We start from the raw sequence: 24,107 nt of genomic DNA, 5'->3' as shown, positions 1-24,107 counted from the left end.
CTTCTGTAGTAATATGTTGCCTAAAAGACGCAATAAAATTATTTACTGATTCAACTATTACAAGGCTATGATCATCAGAAAACAAGTATCGTAACACAAAGGTTCTGGAGGGACAGTAAATGAAAGGACACTTGCAAAAACTGTAGAGAATTCTGCAGCGAGGAGAAAACCAAGGCAATTTGGATGGTCTCTATAAGCCAGTGAAAAGTAACTTACCATGAAGAAGATAAGCAACAAAAATTTTCTGAAAATTAGAAATGGAATCACTTAAGCCAACTGTAACATCCAGAGCTGAGTTTTCATTTATGTAACAAAACAGGTGTTGCAAATGAGTGCACACATAGCATTCAGACATCCAGAATAACATCTGTTTGATGGCTGACACCAAGCACATTTCTCCAATGGAAGGAGAAGGTCTGGCCTTCTCACCAGACCTATGAGTTTCACGAGATGGGAAAGTAATACACCTTTTCTATAGAAACACACACAAAGTATTTGGCAAAAGCAGCAGGAATAGCTGTGTAACAGACATTAGATTTCCATTTCCACGATCGTAACATAATTTTTCAAATTCATGGTGTTTTTAACGAGAAAAACAAAGATTTTTTTAGTAGAGTAATAACTTGTTGAAATTTGCTAACAGGAGCCTCAAAGGAATAAAACATTTTTGGCTGCAGATATGATCATTCTGAAATCCCTTTCAATTTGTATCCAATGTAAACATGTGCAAGTTTATTTCCCCCAAAAAACTGCAGGTTGAGATTTTCTGTTGCTTGTCAAACATTCAAATAACTCTTCACACTGTTCAATCTATACTAGTCTTACCATTGTTCTGTAGAAACCTGGTTAACATAACTTCTACATTTCAGTTATTTTCATCATCTATTTAAGTATGGACAACTTACATCTGAAATTCTCCTCGATCTCACTAAGCATGCCCAGTATTTTTTTTAAATTCTTCAGAATTTATAGGATCCATAAAATATAACATGATTGAGAGTCTTCTTATTTCCAAAATAAATGTAATATTAACAGTTGTGGCAAATTTCAAAACTAATGCAGGAAGACAACTAAATTTGCTTTTGATACAACTCTACAAAGGAGGAAAGATAAATGGCAATCAATTCTGATTCCTTACACTTCAGAAAGAGGTCTTTATTTCAGGAGCTGATAACCAGTGAAATGTCTTTCCTTTGAGTTCCATCCTCCCCTTTGATGGTTTTCTACGTCTGCATAAGACTTCTTACCCACCAAAGGAAGTATTTTACATTGAGATAAAATAATAATAAAATTAATCATTATTCTACTGAAAGAGGAAAATTTTGAAAGAACAATTCCATCAGTCTGGAAAAGTAATAAACATTTAGGACACTGTTGAACAAAACGTAAAAAACTTAACACATAGCAGCATCAGCATCCACAGCTGATTTTCAGCTTTTCATGTTAGCTCAGAAAGTAACAAGCACATGAACTCCATCCCTACATGAAAGAAGGACAGATCATTTGCAGAAAGATAACAGGATATATACTAAGATTAAAACAAAGCTATTGCTATAGAAGTAACTGGCATATCTACTCATACATAATAAGTGCCATATTTATGACAGAGATGTTGACATCAATTTCAGTATATACTGTTCCAAAGGGAGCAACACTTCTGCCCAGAGACACAGTCAGGCTAGCTATGGCCAACAGGAGACATGCAGGCTGAGGCCACATCCAAGAAGCCCAGCTCAAGAGACACGGTGATGTCTTTTACATCTCTGTTGGCAGATAAAAGAGAGATGAGCCTGACATCCTCAAAGCCATCTAAAAGCACTGTATTGTTTTACAGAAGTCACATCTTTCTGCAGAGGGATGCTCCTTTCTCATTCAAGAAAAGAATCTCTTTATCTTTTCCTTTCTCCAATCCAATCAAAAATACAAATCTGTGTTGCACCTGTTAAGCTTTTTGGAAAGAAGATTGCACCAAGAAAAGCAACTCTTATTGCATGGCACAGTGTCCTCAGATGTTATCATTAGAGAATCTGCCTTTCTTTAAATGTTACCATCAATCTCAAAGTTAACTGCATACAAATTATTTTACTTTAGTCTAATGACTTGATTTTTATTCTTCCCCAAATGACAAAGCATGGTGTTATTTACCTTTGAAATTGCTACACAGACTAAAAATTCACCACTACATCACTATAGGAACAAAAATAACAGAACTATAGCCAACTCTGAGAAGGTAAAAAAACTAGTAAGTTAGCTTTCATGCAGAAATTGTCACTCCACGCTTTGAAGTATTCTGGTATTTGTAGAGTCTACTATGGAAACTAACCACAGCTCTAACAAATAGAACACAAACTTTAAGAAGTGTGATTAAAAAACAATTGTAAAATCACATTAATTTTCATCAAGCCTGTTGACAACACAATATTACCACTCTTACTAGCTCAGTGGTGACAAAGCAAGGATGCCAATACCTCAAGTCTTCCCACCACAGTGACTCACCCCTGTACACAGGGATCTCCAGCAAGACCCCCTTGCCTCCACTCTCAACTCTTATATGACCTTGATATTTGTCCATAAACAAAATTGTTTTAAATAAGAACTACTACAAATCACTATACAGATAACCTGGCATACCACCTTCAATTTTAGCTAACTCCTGATGTTAAAAATGTTTAAAATATTGTTTAAAATTGAGGTTGGTCTAGGTACACATTCTCTTTTAAAATTCCTTTTTAAATAAACCATTGCAACTTGTAATTACAATAGGCTAAAAAGAGTAAGAGATTACTCCTAAAAAGAACTTGCAAGGTTGCCAAGTTATTTGGCACACGCTTTGCCTTCTTATACATATGCCTTTGCTCCAATGTTCAATTGAAATAGTCTTTTTTCTTTGAAGAGAATGTGTATTTTGTAATAATTATGAAGTTTAGCACCTAGTTTCGCTAAAGGAAATCACCATTTCCCACTGCTACAACCATGCAATACTGAAGAATTTATCCTAAAAAGTCAATGTAATATTCCATAGATTTCAATAGATATGCCAAGCATATGTGATACAAAGACAGATGGTGTCACATTAAAGGGACATATTCTGAGGGACGCCCAATTTGGCACTGTAAGTCTGCTCACATTCAACACAACCTATCACGATTATGGATTCACAAGTAGCGCCCTTCCAGTATAGTGCCATTCCAGCAGCTTATTCACCACCCCTGCTTTACTGGTCTAGCAGTGTCCAGTCAAAACTCACATGGCTAGAACAGGGAAGGAATTTTGGCCACACCCATGCAGAACTCACACAGCTAGCTCAATAAACTGTGCAGCTTGTTAGCAAGAGATTACAGGTTCTTTTGAATTGCCAATGATAATTCATTGTCTGCTAAATACACAAAGTTCAGTTCAAGAACAATTCAAAGCATGTGCCAAGAATGAAGAGTAATTCAGTCTAGCCATAACTGAGGTAAGCTAGAAAACAAGCTCTATAGAGACTAAAAGTTTCCTGGAGAAGCACTCTCCATAGCAGCATGTGCAACCCTTACCCAGTAGACATCCCTAGTGGGGCTGGAGAAAAAGGTTCAGCCTGTCTACTGATCCCAAGAGTAAGAGATGACCTGCATCTGACTTTTCTGCAGTGGTATCTTCCCTAGTCTTTCCTCTTTCTGAAGCCATTTTTGCACTATTTCTTTCTATTATTTCTACAGGTGCACTATTTCTTTCTACTATTTCTACAGGTGGAATTTGAGTGACTCTAGTTATTACATAACATTGTTCCAATTGACATAAAGTTATCTTGCCTTGCTTCTAAAGGTATAGGATAAAAAAATCAGAATGCATGTTTAGGGGTGGTCACACCTTAGGGGCAGGTAGCTTTTGGGAGCTTTTTTGTCAAAAAGATGACAGATTTTCAGCCCAGGGTAGCAGGAAAGCAGTTTGGTACCACCAAGTCCCCATCCCAGCACCACTGTTCTATGAGTCAGTACATCAAGTTCTCCTGATACTGCTGACATGTAAGGTTACCTAAGGGAACTGTTATGAATCACAGAACTTGGCTTCAGAGTCTCCATTCCACTTTCCATGCCATTTAATGGCACACAGGCTGCACCCTGCTCTTGTACCCCAGCGTATGGTCTGTACCTTAATTTCCAGTGAGCAATGCTATACCTCAATCAATTATTCCACAGATGGATGGGAAGATAAACTGAGCAGGTGGAACCATGTTCTTTTAAATACACAGGTTATCTAGACCTGTTAACACATCACTGTTTTTGTTAATGATATTTGGAGAACTGTACAATATGTGCTCCTGGCTGCAAAATGCCACAACACAAGTCAGAGACATTCTGCAATCCCTGAGTGGGCGTACAGAGAGGTAAACAAAGTAAACGGCATTTCAAATGCAATAAAGAGTTCTGGATTATACTGCTTATGTGGTTTAGCTGCAGTATATCTCAGTTGGGTCATGCCTTGTGGCTCACGATTATTCAAGCAAGAAAGGAAATGCTGCAACCTTTTACATGAAAAAGCTCATCTCTCATCTTCCAGTGAATGGAACACTGTGCCCACACTGTTCCTTTCAAATCCTCAAATTTCTAAAAGGATGCCAAAAGCACTTTCAGTGGGATGGAACTCGATTTAATCAAGATGAGAGCCAAGCATCTTTGAAGAATTTAGAAGCTGCTCTGAAGGAAGCTTGCAGAGAACAGATACATTCAAAGCAGACACCAGCTGCACATCAGTTTTCTTAAGCCACAAAAATATATGGTCCTTTCCTATTTGGAAGTAAACCTACTATGGGATCAGAGCGTACTTAGGCTGTGTTTATTTTACAGACTACAAGTCCCAAGGCTCAAAAAAGCCGAAGCGAAGTCATTCTTCTTTAGATGCCGTGGGCATTGCTCACAGCCCTGCAGCTTTCTGGCACCTCCTCTCTTGGTCATTGCTCCGCCATCTCACCACTGTATGTTCTCCTCTTCATTCCTCCTTCACTTTTATCTTTTTGGTAAATTAAACCATCCATTCAGCCAGGATCCAACCAGATCACATCCAAATACAAGTCCAGGCATTTACGCTCAGAAAATGAAACTCTTCAGGACAAGGGACAGTTCTTTTTAATGAAACTCCAGCAGCCACAAGATTTCATCAGGAGTATTTGTACATCAGCATTTAATAGCATATGAGACATAGTTGTGGTGAAAGACACTTAATGTCTTTAGACTGATCAAAGCAAATGAAGTTATAACTTATTTTCCTATTGCTTCAGCTTTCTACCTGCTCCCAGTGCACATGCTCCATGCCAGGCTGCTGAGCACAAGCAAAGCATGCTGCTTCAAAACATTACTTTCACTCTCTCAAGCCAAAACGTTCCTTACATTCCTTCTCTACTGCTGCAAATCAGTTTCTTATACAGAAAGGCAACATGACTTTTTACCAGCCCAAAAACTAAGTCTCCAAAATCAGGAAGTATTGCTGAAAGGCACACACATACTTGGTGACTAAAGGACACTAGGAAAACACTTGGCAGCCAATGAATGAGCTCTAATTTGATCTCAGTGGTATTTGGATCAGTCCCTTCAAATGGACTACTTGTTTACAAAGGTGTAGGAAAAAATAAGTATAGAGTATAATGAAAATGATCACAGGCATTAAGCACACACCACAGCAGCACTGCCAAGCAAGTAACTTCCAGCAAGTATATTTGTTCATTAAGTAAGTCATTTTCGCAGGGTTTTTTTTTTTCTGCTCTAGTAATAAGTTATTCTTTTTTGTTTCTACTAGGAGCAACTGTTATCTGGAAACAATCCGCTAAACTCATCCTTCGTCAGTTGTCCAGGTTTAAACCAACACACTTCTGGCAAAAAAAAAAAGTTAATATAGCTTAAAAGTAGGATCACCGTAACAAAATCAAATACATTTTTAAGTTTTAAGAGCCTGAAGAATAAAATCTCAAAACAAAGTAACTGAGTATTGAGATTGGATATTTGTATTGCAGAAGATTAGGTCAACCCACCCTTCATTAGCAGCAGTGGGAAAACTGTCAGGTTGCAAAGACTGCAGAAGCTGTATGTACCCAAAATCTTTATCGCTTTAGGGAGCAAGCACCATCACAGATCATCACACTGAAAAAAAAAAATCACAAGCTATACAGTACAACCTGCATTTTCAAAACCTGCACCAAGGCTCAGGCATTACACACAGAGCAAGGCCAACCCCAGCAGAGCTCCTGCTGAAAGCTGCACAGCTCCCAGGCGTACGGTGGGACAGAGCTGTCTGCTGCAGATCGCTCAACATTTATGAAAAGTCTTTTTCATTAGTTCTGTGAACTCCATTATCTATTTTTTAGCCAGTGCTCGCAAATGTTTTCATTAAAGTATTTATATCAGGTACCCTAGAGGTGTGTCACACTCCAGTAGAGTACAGGTCTTCTATTAAACTACAACATTTGTTAAATTAATTCAAAGCTCCTACATAATCTCATCTGGAAAAAAAGAAAAGAGATCTTAGAGTAATTCCTTCATAGTGCTTTCCCTGATAGCTCTGACTTCAGCACTTTAGTTAAGCAAAATACAACTTCTAACCAGGTATTTATGAAAACTGTTATAAAATGAAATCATAAGAACAAAAAAAATCAAGTTGTGTGGCTCCTCGAAATGAAAGTACAGCTCAAAGAAATGTAATGCAAGCACCCAAAAGTCATCTACATTTACAATGAACTGCTTATACTCTATTTTACAAGCTTCAGAAGAGAAAACTTCAGTAAAAAAACAAAAAACAGTGTTGCTTACACTTTTATTCAAATAGCAACAGTAAGCTAAGATGGCCTACTGGAACCAAGACCAATTCCCTCTTTTCTCATAAAATTATCCTGACAGCAAAGGAAAAAAAAAATTAAAACACTTCTGCATTATTTACAATGACAAAACTTCCCTAAGTGTTATACGGCATGGAAAGCATAGCATGAAATATCCAAATGGCTTTGAGCCATCCCAGAAGTGTTGATAAGCCTCTTAGGAGAGAAGGATGCAAGGCATTAGCAGCAGCCACAGGGCTGGCAGGAGCAGGGCTCAGCCCCTTCTGGGCACCAGTGCCAGAGCTGCCAGAGGTGCTTGTGGCAAGGGGACACACTGGCCTCTTTGCAACTGCCTTGTGACCTCGTGCAGGCACCACCACTATCCCAACACACTACAAAAATCCACTCAGCCCTTCTCTTAGATACCTACATACCTCAAGCTCCAAGGGACCACCACACCACAGCAGATCACAGTGCAGGCAGGAAAACACCATTTTTCCACCCTGTATGACCCCCCAGAGAAGCAGAAAACAGAAGTATCCCCCCAGCTACTGCTTTGCTCCCAGCTTGCTCCTGAGCCTGGCTCACTGCCTTCATACTCTCAAGCCTTGTCCCTCAGCTGCTGCCTCCTCTGCCAGTTATCTGGGCAGGCTCCACTATTTTTCATCAGCCTTGCTGCTCTCACTGACACTCTCCCCTCCCAGCAGCCGTCTGTATTACATCTACTCCTATTTTTTTTTTTTTAAACTTTGTTTGAGCTTCTAAACACTCTCCCACCCTCAGCTTCAGCCTGCTCGGTCCCACAGCTTTCTTTGTTACCTGAGCACTAATATCTGATACCTATGTGAGCAGTTTTACTCACTTTCTGTCTTTTAGCTACAGCACATCTGAGAGCAAACTTTCTCATAAAATCACCACAGTATGCACACACAAGTTTGCCAACTTCACAGTATGATCCAGTGTTACCAAATGTCTTAAATTCATGGCATCTTTTCAACAGTAAGCACGTGAAAAGTTTTCGGTTTGTGTTTTTGTTTCTTTGTCTCAAGATCAGAATCTTCCTAGAAAATACAAAACGCAGGGGAGAGTACACAAAACAGAGATAAATAGATCTATTTCCATAAGCAGCAGGCTGCTCTTAAACCACAAATGCAGCCCACATTTCATTTAATCAAACCCTTTTCTGTTGCACTTTCCCACATGAGATATGATCTTTTTGTACTTTACAATCAAAACAGAATTGCAACCCATCAGAACTGCCCAGTGAATTAAAAACATGCTATGCATACCTAAAATACACAATACAGGTGATTAGATCCAAATTATGCTGGAAGGATCACTGCTCAGCATGGTTTGCCAGAAGTAATGGAAGAAACTGCAAGCACTGCGCTTTATCTGAAAGGTATGTAACTGAAGTTATATCCAAGTCACCAAAACAAATTTCCAGTGAAAAAAAGATATGGGAATCCTAATTATCTACCCTCTATAGACACTTACAACCATGCAAATCAATACTTGTCAACCGTGTAATACTCAAACTAATTTCCATTCACTATGAACCTCTGAACATGGCACCGGCCAGCAAAGGCTGGCTCCCTCAGCCCCCCCAGAGCAGTCTCAAAGCAGAATGAGATAAGTCAACAAGGAAAGAAAATATCCAACAAGACAAAGAACTTCCTGGGAATAATCACTATGAATGCAGTCAGATTTAATGCTGAGATACATGAGTTCAGGATTCCCTCTTCTCTCTGTAGCTGTTTTTGTCAGGATTGCCAAAAGCATGGCACGAGTATTAGTAGCTACCCCCCTGAGCAAGTGACTCAGAAGAATCAAACATTCACAGTAACACTTACAGCTAGAATGTATATTTTTAAAATGCTCCAAGTACACTAGCAAGGTTACACTTTTGCGTCAGTTCAATTCTAAGACTTAGATCCACCACCAGATACACGTCACAATAATATTACCTGATACACAATACCCCAAATTATTAACCACATTAAGTAGTTCTGGAACAGGAATACTGTTATCTCAGTTTATCTCCAGACAATCACTGAAATTAGAGCCCATACACAGCTTAAACAGTCAGCAACTTTTAACATAATTAACACATGGGTTTACAGTGAGCTAAGACTAAAGCAATATGCAGGGTGAATACTCAAAAAGAATAGTACCCACAAAAAATAATGAAAGTGGATGGCATATTTTTGTATAGCTTATCCAGATGGTATAAAGACAACTGGTAAATAAGGAAAGGCTCACCTGTCACTGACAGTTGAAGCACACCCAAAACTCCACAGGGAAGAGGATCTCCAACAAGAAATCCTTCCGCAGTGGTGGTCAGCCCTTAAATGGAGTCTGGGAGAAGTGGAGTCAGACTCCGCTCCTTCCAGTCACACAGTGAATTGCCTTCACCTGTGCTCCTGCAACTGACTCAGTGCTTGCCTCAGGTGATCCATCAGTGGTTCAGGCCACGATTCAACAGTTCCCATACACGAGTCATCACAGTAACATCAGTAATTTGAACATATTTCAGGAAGGAACTCCGTAAACATTGCATCTGCAAATTTCTGAAATGAAAACTCCCCCAGAGACAGCAGCCTACGTAAGTAGGCTTCAAACCCAAAAATGTTTATGATACAGAAAGATTAAAGAACAATTCTTCAACTGTAAATATACTCTTATATCAATATGCATAAGGATAGGTCCTCAGAACTTTTTAGTATCTAGTAAATGTATTTAGCCTTTCACAGAAGTTAACTTTTTAACCAAGCCTTGTTAGTTTTTAAACTGTAATGTATATCAGACCCTTCAAGTCGTATTGACTAAAAGAAAAATAAATAATCTAGAATTCAAGTGTATAAATATTTACATTAATCATCATTCCCCATTCCCTAATAAAATTATCAAGACATTACTGAAAAATTACACCTACCAGGTGCATCCTGGAAATGAAAAAAAGAAAAGCTAATTAGGCTTATGAGCATGATCAGCTAAATGTTTCTTTTGCCACAGAGGATGCCTTACTGGCTCTACAGTAATTGCCTCCATTTTTTACATTTGCTGCGGGGAAGGACAGAAAAAAAATATACCATTAACTCAAATAAAACATTTCTGTTGCAGATGCAGTTGATCTCAGTGGAACTACAAAATGAATAAAATATTATAAGGAATAGGATTTGCATCTCAGCACAGATATGAACACTTAGTTTTATTAACTGCTGCTGAGCATATTTGCAAAACAGTACAAAGCATTCCTCTGCTGCTGCCCTAACCACCAGGCCCATCGCTCCAACAGAACGTTATTTCTGAACAGCTAATTAAGTACTTCTGTCTTTGGGCACACAACAAACAAGTTGATTTCATTTTGACTTATCACCAACCTCATCTCTTTTTATTGACAACAACAACTGCTATCTTTCACCCCAGGAAATCTATCAAAATGACTTCCTAAAAAGATCTGCCAGAACTGGCATTTGCAGATCAATAGATAAGCTAAGTTATTGTTGCTGGTACCCTACAGAAAGGGTGATGTACTATCAGCTAGAAAAAGGTTGCTTTAGAAACTTTCAGAGAAAGGCATTCAAATAATCTTGATTAGGATCCTGCGTTGAAAGATACTTCAAGTACTGCACTATTACTACTCACATTTAATGTGTCCGTATGTTACCTTACATGCTTTATTGAAGTGACTGACAAGAAAACTGCTCTATGGTTAGCAGTCAACAGAGAAATTTGCTACCAACTCTTATGCAAATAGTTTGCCCTGGGTGGTTCCTGTTTTTTTATTTCTAAACTACTAACTCAACTTTTGAGTCTGCTCAGGTAAATGTAAAGGCTCTTTTTGACTTTTAAAAGGCTTTTAGTCAGACCCCAAGCTATGCTTGAGCACAAGTTAATCTAGACAACTTGTGTGTAATGATGCCTGGAAAACGTAATTATGGTACCATGTGGAAAATCTGACTATTGGAAACAAAGTAAGTGAAACATGAATGACTCCATGAAATGCAAAGTAAACAAATCCTCACCTATTCATGGCAGGCTAACTTGGGTACAAGGTACATATTAAGATGCTCAATAGCAAGCATAAGAGACACTGACCACGCACCACCAAAAAAATGTCTAAGAACTTTTCTCGCAAAATGTAGATCTCTCAAAAGCTAGAGGTACATAAGTAGCCAGGAGAGCCTCCAGCGCCTCAATCCCATTTTATATGCTTAAGTCTTTGCAGGATGGTGGTGTGCGATACCACGGAAAATTATTGCTAATTTGATTCTAAGACCTGCGAGGGATCCAAATCCTCCTCGCTACCATGTTATTATTTTATGCACAGCAGCACTTGAACTACCTACATTGTTTCATTACAAGGAAAAAGCAGGGGTCAGGCCCTAGTCTGAAATGCTCAAAGCCCACCGCGAGGAATTCCTTTTGTAATAAATGCATGGTTCCATAGTATTGCTAAAGATGAACGGTTATTCTACTCACTGGTTATAATTAATTTGACAAAAGCAAGTCTATAACTAGTACAGTTTCTCTTCCAACCTGTTCTAATTAGATGATTATGAAAAAGCAGTGGTATGCAGAATGCAGGTGCAGAGTTATGAACCTATTACTAAGACTACAGCTATGCCTTTACAATCCAGAAACCCCCTCCAAAATGCTTTCTCTTTCTAAAGCTGACCAAAAAAATCTACATTATTAATTGAAAATGCTCTTTATTTCCCATCATTACAGTGGCAACAACTGAAAACAGTCACCTGTGTCTCTTAAAATTTCATTTTTTAATTTTTCTTACCAGATGGATAATGGGTTAGATAAAGGTCAGTCCAGGCTGGTATCCGAGCTACAGGAGAGCATGCATGTGAAGGCACATAAGAATGCAAAAAGTGATCAATCCTTCTCTGCAGCTTCCCTTGCTCAACAGCTTGTATTTCAGGGACTTTGTAAGCCAAATGCTTCTGGTGTTTGGTCAAGCTCTCCTCCATCAATCTGTCATTTTGAACATGCTTGAACCCATTTACATTTCTGACTGTCAGCCTTCTGTGGCTGTTATAAGAGTGATGTAATTACATGCTGCATCAGAAAATATTCTAAATTTGTTGCTATATAACTATTACCACGTTTCTCCCAATTATTTTTCTGTGAAAAGGAATGAATAACAGACCCTCTTTCCCTCTGCACAATGTTTGGAAATCTGCTTACATCAAAAATACCAACTTCCAGTTGCCTTTTTCCAAACTGATCTAAGGAACTTCTCATTTCATTGCAGTCTTTCCAAGGTTAGGCATATCATTCTTACTCTTCTCAGTAACCTCAAGCTCTGCTGTCTTCTGCACAGCATTATTGACCTATTTCTCTCTTTTTCCAGGGTACCTATGAGTATGCCAAGGAATGCAACTGCAGTAAAAAATACCACTGGCCTATCAACTAATTAATCAACTTTAATAAATCTTAGATAGCCATAGTTTTAGATTGTTAAGCAGCAGGTATCTAAATGTAAGCTTACACAGCAAAAAGAAAAGTAATAGTTACTGCAGAATCCTTTCGGTCTTCTGAGGGAAAAAAATGTTATATAGTCATGTAGCACAGACAGACACATTATGTACTTAAAACATTTAAACTGTAGCCACTCATTAGAACACAAGCTGAAAGAAAGTAAGGCTTACATTCTTTTTTTTTTTTCCCCTATAAGTCTTTTACAGCCAAAAAAACGTCATTAGGGTAAACACAACTTGAAAGAAAACACGCAGCTATCTTGATACATTCTTATTAGTCAAGCTACTACAAAACACCAGTCCTTGCAGTTCTTATTCTAGGCTAGCAGCACATGATGAGCAAGAACAGCTCAACTGGCATTTAAAGAAATCTCTGCACATGAAAAAACGAAGCAAGTATACTTCGAAAGAACTTTATTAGAAGGAAAAGGTCTCTCAGCTCTGACGTGACTAAAAGTCTGATTCTGCAGTTCCTACTTCAAGTTCCCTTCATGGGCACAGCCTACTGTTATTAACCTAACACAGAGTTGTGTTATCTGCTACAGTATCATTACACAAAGATCCAGGAAGAAAAAAACCCCATGGTCCTAAAAATATGTATCACAGGCAAAAACAGCAGAAAGGAGAGCCTGATGAGCACTGACCAGAAATAGGTTGGTAAAAAGTTACAAAATATTTCATCAGGCATTACGTAACAAATTACACAGCCTTCCTATCCGTTTATTAAAACGTCCAAATGTGGCAGTGTCAGAAGGAACACACCAGAAGGAAAACATAGTCAACTCTGTCTGGAACCCTGCACAGGAAAGGTAGCAAAGTTCCACAGGTACAGGAGGTGTCCAATACTTCGGACTCCGTTCTCTGATCTAAAAGTGGTTGCAGGTAACATTTTATTTGCAAACAATAGGTTCACAAAGAAAAAAAAAGCAATATGGAAACAACTGAAAAATAATTAAGCCAAGGTGTGCACTCCGTGTTTATGCTTTCTGGAAAATGGGGATGGTTCTGTTTTGCTTTGCCCTTTCTCTCATTCCATCTCCCAGCCATTACACGTTGCTTCTTTCAAGTTCCTCGTGGCAAACATCTTGTCTTGCTCCAGTTCTGTGGTAACAGTACTTACTCCCTTCTTGCATTAATAAGAAAAAAAAAAGGATAACTAATGCACACATCATAGGAAAATTTTCTGGAGCACAAGAGCAACTACAATCATTTCTCATGAACGCTGTTTCAAATCTACCTCAAGCTGCAAAGCTGTGAACATTAGCAAAGTAAATTGGGAAGAAAATATTCCAGCTACATTTTGTTCTTTTTCTATAAACGAGTTCTCTTGCTTCTGAGGGCAAATATAGAGCACTTGAATGCACTGAAGATTATCTAGAAGGGCTCATATTTTACTAATATATGCCAACTGCTATTTGCCGCAAGAGAAGTTCTTAAAGTGAGTTTCTGTTCAGTGCTTTGTACTTAATTATCCCACGGACACCAAAGCCCTCCATTGTGAGCATCTGCAGCTTGCTCTGGAATTGGGCTCTCCAATGCTAAACAGAAAAGTTGCAGAGCTCTAGAAGAGTGTTGGGGAAAAACATGGTGTCAGAAGTGTATTTTGATCATCTAACCCTACAGAATTTCAACATTGTGTTACTTCAGTGAGACCACTCATGCTGTAAGCATACCTTTAGAAACAGGAGAATAGGGCAGGAGTGTTCAGCTCCTGCAGAATGAAAGCTTGCTCTCACTGCTTCTGAAATCCACTTCTTTCAGCTGATAAGATCAGTTTAAGGACAGCGGTGGAATATACTCTGGCTGTTGACTTATATGAATGCACAGAGGTTTTAGATTAATGTAATACAACATTCTAGAATTCATCCTGCTACAAAATGTGCAAGGTTTAAATAGAACTCCTGCACATTAAAGCTCCTCAGCTGAAAATGAAAGAAGTAAAATGTTACTCTTATAAACCGTTAATTCAAGTAAAATTTGAAGTCAACACCTGGTAAGTATTTTCTCAAGCACCAGAAATTCCCTAAAGATGCAAACAAACAAAGCATTCAATTCCTATGAATTAAAAGTATTTCCCAAGTTAGATGCTATAATGGCAAATGTAAACCGTGCTTCAAAACAATTGTGTATACCAGCGGGACAACAAGAATGCTCGTATGGAGCCTCAACAGCATAAACCCAAGAAATGTGTGGTCTGTAAATTCTCAGGTTCAAATACTTTATTTCAGACACTACCATGTAATTTTATTTAATCGACCACCTTAACAATTAATGTTAAGACTAATTATTTATTTAAGGTCAGTTATGGGATTTTTTGGTTCTTGTTATTTCTACTGTAAGACCGATCCAGACCCCTACAGTGATGGTACAAGTCGGGTTTACATACAGGCATCCTTTGTCCTAAAGCATCCCATTTTGCAGAGTTCCTCTCTGCAACATACCAGCCAGGGCTCAGCACACAGCCCTTTGGCTATTATTTCACCAGGCAAATACACTCTCCATAGTTTTCAGTCCTTTCTACCCTTATGAGCCCACCCTAGTTATGCTTATTTTCGCTTGTTTCAGTGTGGATGCACAATTTCTGAACACTGGAGACAGATTTTATCCAGTACTTCAGATGATGTCTTACCAGTTCCTCAGATAGCATTAATACTTTGTCATCTGTCAGAAATAGCTCTGTCAATTAACGCCACCCCAGGATGTATCTCAAGAAATTTTCTCCAGCTGGAAAACATATCACTATGCTCAATAACATCGCTAAATGTCAACCTCTACTGAAAATGCCACACTATCATTACAACATATTTTGCATTTGTGACATTCGTAGAGCTGGTAAACTCTGCAAAAATGATGTGTTCTTCCCTTTATGCCCAAGATTGCGCTTTTTCAGTTTTCAAAACCATCACAGAGTCCAAACCAGAACACTTTCAGAACTTTGGTCCTGATTAGTAAAGCATTTACAAGTTGATATGACTTCAAATTGGAAGCATTCCCAACCTGTGCGCTGGATGCCTTTAGAAGAGTGGAAGTCACACTTGGTTAGACCCAAGAGGTTAATATTTCAAGGTGAAACTTTTAAAGGATCCTCGGGGCTCCTTCACACTAAGCTAGGCCTCCTTTGAACGTTAAAGCTTTAAAATGCAAAAGCGAGCCTTTGTTTATCCCTCCCGAGAAGAAAGGGACATGCTCAGAGCTCAATACGCATTCTCAGCTTCTCGCACGGAGAGAGAGCTTCGCCCAGTTCTTTCACACTTTTATAAAAATGAATACTCATTTCCCAGCGCTCCCACTGATGTCTTGCAGAGAGCAAATCGCTACAAGAGCATCACACGCGAGCATATGCAGAATTAACTTTGCCTAGAAGACTCCATTCATCGTCTGCCTAGAAGCCAGCGATCCGCTTATGTACCAACAAGGAGATGCACCTATTGCTAAAAATTAAACGGCAAAAGAAGCACCAGTAAGCACGGTACGAAGGCCACTCTTCTCACCGGACCGCAACAGAGACAAAGGCTGTCAGAGCACCGCTCGGCCGGCTCATCTCACACGCGTGGAGTGACCACGCGTGGTGCCACTCGACAGCGACGTGTACCGCGCTCCTCTCCAAACACGCCCGCTGTTAACTTGTGACGCTGCATATTTCGCCGCTCGGGAGCAAAGTCAGCGCGGGAGCGCCCCGTTCCGCCTTGGGTTCGTCCGGCAGCGTGCCGCGGCACAGCTCAGCCGCCGCGCACCAACTCTCCAACTCCCGTGGCGGCGTAGGGCTCCGGGACCCCCGCCCGCCGCGACCCACAGCGTCCCGAGCCGCGGCCGCCCTTACCTTGATGATGCTGCTCCGGCGCGGGGTGGCCTTGGCCGCCTCCAGGAGAGAGGCGTCGGGCTCGGGCGCAGCCGCCGGCCCCAGGCTGCCGCCGGGGAAGCGCTCTCCGGCACCGACGGCCGAGACTCCGCTGCGGCGCTCCCGCCTCCTGCCCTCCGCCTCGGGCTGCTCCTCCTCGGCGCGGGCGGCGGCTTCGGGAGGAGCCCGGCCGGCCGGCCGCTCCCTACCGCCCGCGGCCTCTGCCATCACCCCGCCGAGTGATGGCAACTTCTGCGGGATGCTGTGTGGGGCGCGGGAGGGGAGCTCGGGGGAGGGCGGAACCGCGTCCCGAGGCGCTCCCCTCAGCGCGCCGCGGTGGGCCGGGGGCCGGCTCCGCGCGGAGGGGCCATGCCCGGGGCGGTCGCGCGGGGGGGGTCGAGGCTCGTCTCGGCGGGGCGGCGCGGAGCGGAGCCGGGATCGCAGGAAGCGCGGCCGCAGCCCCGCTCTGTTGTGACAGCAGCCCGGCGTGCTGTGTCGGGCGGCGCTGACGGACGGGGCGCCGCGCCACTCAGCGCCGCCGAAGCCGCCCGCGGGCGCCCTGGCGACCAATAGAAGCGAGGAGGGGGCGCGCCCGCGGGCCGCCTGGAGGGCGTCGGGGCGGTGCGGGGTAGTGTAGATAGGGCTGCGGGACGCGCACGGTGCGACGCTCTGCTCCGCTGCTCCCGTCCGTGGCTGTGAAGAACGAGCACGTGCGTGCGGCGGGAAGGGCGCGTGAGCGCTGCCGCGCGCCGTGCAGGGGTCTCGCGCTGTGCCGGCACGCGGCGGTTGCCGCAGTAGGAGCCGTGAGAAGCAGCAGCCGCGGCGCGCGGTCCGACGGGCGGACCCGGGCACGGGTGGGAGCGCGGAATAGCAGGCAGCGCCGCCGCCGTGGAAGCGGGTGTGAGGGAGCGATCGCCGCTCTGCGCTGCGGGAACCTCCGCCGCTGTACCGCGGTCCAAAACGCTCGGTCAGGCGAGGCCGCGGTGCTTCGCAGCGGACGGGACGAAGCGGGCGGCTCCGCGCTGAGGACCGCCGCTGTCCCCGTGCAACCGCGGCCTTTGGAGCGGCGGCTCGCGCCGCTGCACAGCCAACAGCGCCCCCTGGCGGGGATGCGGGTCCGTGCGGCTCCTGCAGAACGACGGCCGGCAGCTCCAGGGCGGGGAGAGCCGGAGGAAAAGTTTGCACATACGCTGCATGTGTGTCCGCATTCTGTTCATACCTCCACGTGAAAAATAATAATAGTAAAAAAACCACCACAGAACTTCTCTCAAGGTGATAGAGGCATTTACCATATTCAACGTAAAGACGTGCTAATTGAGGAGCACACTGATATCCTGCCAATTTTCTTTCTCTTCGTTTCTATTTAAATTAGATCTAAAAGATATTTTAACAAGTAAATGCAACCATTTTGTTTTGTTTTCAGTGAAAAAGGCCACTAAATAAGTTACCCTAGAAGATGATAAAAAAAAGTTGATGAAATGGACATCCTGGAGCACTTCATTCCCTGTGCAGGTAGGTAGATAGGTAAGAGAAGCAGAGTCAGTCTCACTGTGCAGTCCTCTGTAGTGTTTCCTGTGGCCTGTGCCTCCGAGACTTTGTTCATATTGAAGTAGCTCATATAATGCAACCTGTTAGATGTTATTGTGTTTTAGTACTGCATGAAATCTGCATCACAAACATACACTATAATGGGTAGAAAGAAAGAGGTAACAGCACCTCAGTCAGACTAAGAAAAGCAAGATCGTAGATACAAATACTAAATACAAAAACTTTTTATTTAGATAAAAAGCATTCGTATTTGAGCATGCAAGTGAGTAAGTGCCTTAACTGTTTCTTTTCATGATTTTTTGTATCTTCAATTTACTCTGTTCTTAAGGCACATAATTGTTCCTCAATGGGTGTGTTTTGTACCATAAAAAAACTAAAAATACAGTCTTTTTGGAGCTTACATAAACCACTAGTATACCCCTAGAGAGTGTATTTTGGGAAGCACTTAAATGAAGTGCTCTGCTGGGAGTGTGAAAGTGGTGCTTCTATACCAATTGACCATGACCGATGAAGTGTGAAAACTGACACCTTTTCCCATGTCAGGAACATTCAATTGGCAAGACTGCAGAAGAGCAATAGGGAACAAGTTATCATTTCTTCAAGTATGCATTCACAATGATAGCAAATTGTAATGTGTTTTAGAATTGATGAGACTTGTGCAAAGAAAACTCCCTGTTAAATAATTCTTAAAACAATAATCTCTTAAGTCTTAGTGCTTATTGTTGTGGGGTAAATAACTACCAAGGATGGTACTTCACAACGAAATAGTATAGATGATGGTATGTTTTAAGTAGACCCATATAGAAAATACACAAATAATACAAGAGAAGATGGCTCACCTTTAGGATGTCAAGGCTCGCAGGGAACTCCACGTGAGAGGGATCTCTGAGAAGAGATCCTTCCCTGGTGGTGGTCAGCCCTTAAATGGGGTTTGGGAGAGGTGGAGCCAGGCTCCACCCCTTCCAATCACACAGATATATCACCTCCACCTGTGGCCCCATGGCTGATTTGGTGCTCACCTCAGGTGACCAATCAGCGGTTTAGGTCGTGATTCGGCAGTTCCCATACTATTGTGTGAAAGTTTTTTTGTTGTTGTTTTTGTGTGTGTGTTGTTACATTCTGAGTAGGCAATCAGAAAACAAACAAAGCACAGGAATGCTATAATTTGTTTATTTTAAAATGTACATGTTGCTAACCTTCACTCAATGTTTAGCAAGACATTTACAACTCACCTTTTTGCCTGTATAATTATTATGAAGTTATTAAGCTAGAAAAAAAACAAAGAAAAACAATCTGAGTCGGTATTTAGCAAATACAGTTAAAAGATCACAATCTTTAATGTAAAACTGTATGTTTTCAATTTCAGTTGTTGTTTTTTGTTCCCAAAAACATTTATATTACATTGAATCAATGTCTCCTTTTTGGTGATTCTTGTTTCTTCTTCTCTCCTACTTAGTATAAAAAAAAATCTTATTTTCTAGATAGTATAAATGTGTCTTCTTTAACTTAGGAAGAAGTAGCTTTTTGTAACGCTTCTATCTTAATGATTTTCTTGTTGCAGCTGAAGTCACTGGTGAATTCTTTTCGCAGTCTTACTGTCAGGTTTAGCCAATTTCAGCAGTATAGTTCACCCAAACAGATAAACCAATTAAGTATGAGGAAAGGGTAGAATCAAGACCCAGCGTTAGGTCACATTAAATCCTATTTTACAGCCACTGCTTACTACATAGACACAGGCCCAAGCACTTGGAGTGGAACGTATCGATTCCTGGGTGGAAATCAGTTCATGTAAGATCATTAGCAGTGCAAAGAGCCACACATAAGATCTGAGATAGAGAGATTCTCAACTACAATCTATATTCCAATTTTTGGACACCGATCTTCCAATTTTTTACTGAAGTGGCTAAAGTTCAGATAGTTAACAAGCAATTGAAAATGAGCATCAAACCCAGAAGCAGTGCTGCACTTTTGGGAAAACATTTTTATATGTTGGAAGACTTTATCCATTGGTGTTACTTGTGAAGCTCTCCTTTGTTTAGTTGCTAGTTCCTTAAGTTTGAGGAAGGGAAGACAAGGTATATTGTATACATTATAACAAATTATCCGCAGGATTTGGAGAAGTCTTGTAAACATCAGTTCATATTCAAGTCTGACAATACTTAATAACAATGGATCCTGTTAAAGGTAGGTGGTAATTTCATTTATTGAAGATAGTTAGCAATGACTGGTTTCTTCACAGAGCTCATTTTAACTCCCATGATCATTGCTTTTATTTTTTTTTTCTTTGTGACACATGCATAGAAATTGCAGTTGCTGCTACTTTTCAGGATTTTTGAACTTGCTTGTTAACTGCTATGAACACTATTATCCATTTCTTCCTTTCTGTGGTAATTACCTACTGACGAGTGCAGTTTCATGCCAGCATACTCTTTTTTAGTGCTTCACATCCTTGCCAACTCAGAGGGCCTATTCCCTGTTAGAATGTGTGTGGCACTCTGGATCCCATGCATTTACATGCATGTTATGGGGGAACGCTTGGCTTCTCATGAAGTGCACAGTTGCTGGCGGGGGGCAGCATTAGCGTAGTGATATTTTTACTCAGGAATTTTTTTTACTGATGATAGAGGGCTTTCTGGTAATATTAAAATTAAAAGGCTCTCATTAAATCTGTAATTTTGCCACCTCAGAAGAAAATTGCTAGCAATGCCAATAGTAACCACATTCATATTTAATTTGCAATTATAATTTTGGAAGCAATTTGTGAGTACACCAGGCATGGAATCTAGGCTACTTCTGCCTTTTAATCAGACACTTGAGTCATGTGCAGCCTGGACCACCAAGGGGGCATGCAGTAGCCCAACCCTCGGGAGAAAAGACTACTTGTAGAATTCTTTCATGCAGCTCCTTACAATGCCAAGAAAAAACATCAAACCCTATAGCAGGACTAGATGGTCTGACATCTACACGTCAGGCATTTGGGTGAGGTTTATCCTAGTCCACTCTGATGCACAGAAGAGCTGCACAGTATAGTAATTGCTGTCTTGGGGAATAACTTCTGTTTTAGTTTCAACAGAGAATAAGGCAGTTTGCACACTCAGGAACTGCTCTGTAATGTGAACCAAGCAGGTAAGTTATGATTGGGATATATTTGCATCAGAATTGGACTTCTCATCAGAACTAAAATATTAAGCCACTATTAACCCGAAGTATGTCAGCAATAAAAGTACAATGCTTCTTGTAGATCTCCAGTGCTTGACTGGCTACCCTAGGAAACAGTTTAAAGAGCTAACCTTTCATCCGCCTCATTTTAAAGACATGTCCTGTGAAAAACAGAAAGGCAGTTTTTACCTGTGTTTTTGTCAGCTCCTAAACTAGCTTAAAATGCAGATAGATGTTAGGGGAAAAAAGAAACAGGAACCCTCTAGAGTCTATGCATTCTTAGGCTGGAACTGAAGTTAGGCAGACTTTGGCCCAATCCTTTACACCACTTCTAAATACAAGCTTCCATGAGTCTAGACAGATGGTTCAGAAGCCTTGCTAAAAGCATGCATGTCCGTTTCTCATGCATGCAGATTTGGCCTTTCTTAATTCATTGGAGGAAGTCATCCCAAAGAAAACATAAAAGATGAAAATGTAATCGCCAAAGTAACTTACATTCCCCTAGCGTTAATTGAACAGGATTTTAAGAAGATTAAAAATACTTTCAATCAGAGATGAAGTATGTTTAATCTTTTATTGCAAAATCTCTTTTGCTAAATGTCAGAAAAGAAGCTATTCTAAGGACATGGAAAAGAACAGCTAATGACTAATCTACGTTGAGCTTATTTTCCTGAAATTTGGTGCTGTGGGAGTGCTAATGTGCTTAAGTTGAAAGTATCATTAACCACTGTTTATCTACATCTCTTTTGAGTCGGGTTAAATAAGCTTGTAGTTAAAATCCAGTCTATACTGACTCCCACTGTAGCTTACAACAATGTGCTCATAAGCACTGTAACTCCTGCACAAGGCCTCTTCAAATTTCTTGAACCCATAAGAGCTCTTGTTTTTTGGTTGCTGTTGTTAAGGCTTGTGACATAAATAAGCCATTTGCATGCTGGTAAGAGAAATCACCATGTGCATCTTCATAAATTACACTTTTACTTTGAATACAAGTGCTCAGTTATAATCTGTGTGATATTTTATGAATTTGAGAGCAGGAAGTAACTATATTAATGCTTGTATTTCTGTAACAGGATCTAAAGATGCTGGTGGGTAAGCAAGCATTACCTACAGATATTTAACAGTTGCAAAAGAGGCAGTACATCTTTTTGAAGGTCAAGCAATCAATCAATGAAAGAGTAATCTGTTGCCAGGCCCAAGTATTACTCATAAAATTACACTTGCCTTTTTGAGCCTGGAGAACTCTTTCCCTCTTTTCCCCTCCCAAATAATTTAGTCTTTCTATTTTTGTCTTTTGCTTTTTTTTCACTTTATCTTTCTTTACTTAACCTCTGACTTTTTCTGATGCTATAAAAAGGACAAAAGGAAGAGCCTACTGGAACCAGCACAGCCAGACTCTTGTCTTTGTCCAGCACTGCCTTTTAATTTGTGTGCAAGAACAGTGGGAAAGATGACTTCGTGCTGTGTGTATTGCTGGCATGCAGAGTCAGGAAAAACACACACTCCTGATTTGCTTTGAGAATGACTCCCTAAGCCAGGATGCTATTCTGTTAATGAAGGAGCAGCCCCATGGTGCTAGGGCAGCCCGGTAGCTTTTGTTGTAATATTTAAATCCTGTGCACATGGCAACATTTTTTGCCAGCTCTGCAAGCTCGTTACATTTCTAAATGTGTTAGGATTTTTTTGTTTTCATTTTTTAAGTTATCCCAATAAAAAAAAGAGATCAATCATTCTCACAGATTAGTGAACATCCTATTTTTGTCACAATTGTTTTATTTGGAATGTAAATGACCTGGATTTAATTTTCTAACCTGAAAAGGAGGTGTAACATAGAAGATGCCAACAATTAAAACTATGCAGAATATACTGTCATGATCTTGAATGTTTCAGAATTCTTTCAGCTGTTCTGACTTTGAATTCCCTAAATTGAGGTATGAAGCAGGTGAAAGGCTCAGCCTGTTCTTTACACATCATTTTAAGGTACTGCTGTTCCTTGGATAAGCTTTGTTGGTCTGTGGTTGAGAAAGTGCACAAATGCAATTCAACAGAGTTCTGCCATGAAATATCAACTGTTTTTTAAAATCTCATCAGCTCTTCTAAAATTGCCTTTTATAGTTTTCTCAGGGAACAAAAAAAGCTTCCCTGCTAACAGCTCAGCATGATGTTGTTATAGAGTAAACACAGAATTAGTGGTAAGGCTTTTTTATTAATACTGTTTTAATTTCCTGTGACAACAGTAATGTTGCAGACACTGGTAGAGACTGCAAAAAGACCAGAATGGTAAAGAGCAGTGCAGGGCCCCACTGTGGACCACTGCTCGGTGAGAGTTAAAAGACCTAACTTAAATGGAAAGTGCTGCTCGTTTGGGGTCGGGTCCACGTAGCATAAAGCAGTTTAAGCAAAGCAGAAATAGTGGAATGCAACTGTAAAGACGTAACCGTGAACAGGTCAGGGTGCTGCTTGTTGGAAGACCACAGAACTACATCTGATGGAAGTGTTGCTATCCCTGTGCTCCTCCAAGGGCCAAAAAGAGCCACAGTAGTGAGAACCGACCGTGAGGATGAGCGTGCTGTGTGAGGGCACTCGTTGGAAACCGTCGGGGTGTCGGCATCGCGTGAAGCTCTTACACTTCCGCACACCAACACCGAAAAGGGCTGAACTGCTCTTACCGCCATCATATAAGGCCGCGTGAACCAGCCGTGGGGAGCCCTGCCGTTTCGGCTGGTGGTTCGCTTTCTTCCGTTGGGCCGAGCGGACAGGTGGGGCAGACCGCCCAGCCGAGGCTAGGGCAGCAGCGCTGGGGCTCCGTCGGAGCCAGGTGTGCGCGCGTCCTGAAACCCGACCCGCGGGGAAGGCCGTAGCCCGAGGAGAAGCGCTGAGTGACGGGCACAGGTGCGGGCCGCGGCGGGGCCGGGAGGAACTGCGGCGATCGCCGCGGGAGAGAAGGCCCCGGCGGCTCGGGCGTTACAAGGGGGCACTTTCGGCGCATAAAGGAGGGCGGAGGGCCGCGGGAGCCTCTCTTCGGGTGGTGGGCGGGGCCGGGCCGGGCGTTGGGGCGGGGCAGCGGCCGTTCGACCCTCGCGGTCTTCTCGGTGTCCCGTCGCTCCGGAGCCCCCGGGCCGCCCCCTGTTCTCGGCGCCGTGCAGAGCCTTCCCTCTCTCCTCCCCCCTTGGAGGTCGTCCGTCGGGCCGAGGCGGAGCCGGGGACGCGACACGTGCCGGGAACGTGCCGGGCCGAGTGGCGAGAGACCGATGGAAACTGACGGCGCGGTGAGGCGAGGCCC

General features: G+C 41.8%; 1 protein-coding gene across 1 annotated transcript in view; it reads right to left on the bottom strand.

Annotated features, from left to right (window-relative positions):
- Positions 1–16,345, bottom strand: part of PLCL1 (phospholipase C like 1 (inactive)) — a 185,362-nt gene extending 169,017 nt beyond the window's left edge. The window contains exon 1 of the mRNA XM_065751389.1: positions 16,100–16,345. Coding sequence (XP_065607461.1) covers positions 16,100–16,345 — 246 coding nt within the window. The remainder of the gene's footprint in view (positions 1–16,099) is intronic.
- Positions 16,346–24,107: the final 7,762 nt, after the last annotated feature.

The sequence above is a fragment of the Cyrtonyx montezumae genome, unplaced genomic scaffold (genome assembly GCF_038088225.1).
Source record: "Cyrtonyx montezumae isolate F1298 unplaced genomic scaffold, pur_monq_1.0 scaffold_7, whole genome shotgun sequence".
NCBI classification, from domain to species: domain Eukaryota; kingdom Metazoa; phylum Chordata; class Aves; order Galliformes; family Odontophoridae; genus Cyrtonyx; species Cyrtonyx montezumae.
Note: the sequence above shows the minus strand (reverse complement) of the source record. Positions and strands in the feature narration are given on the sequence as shown.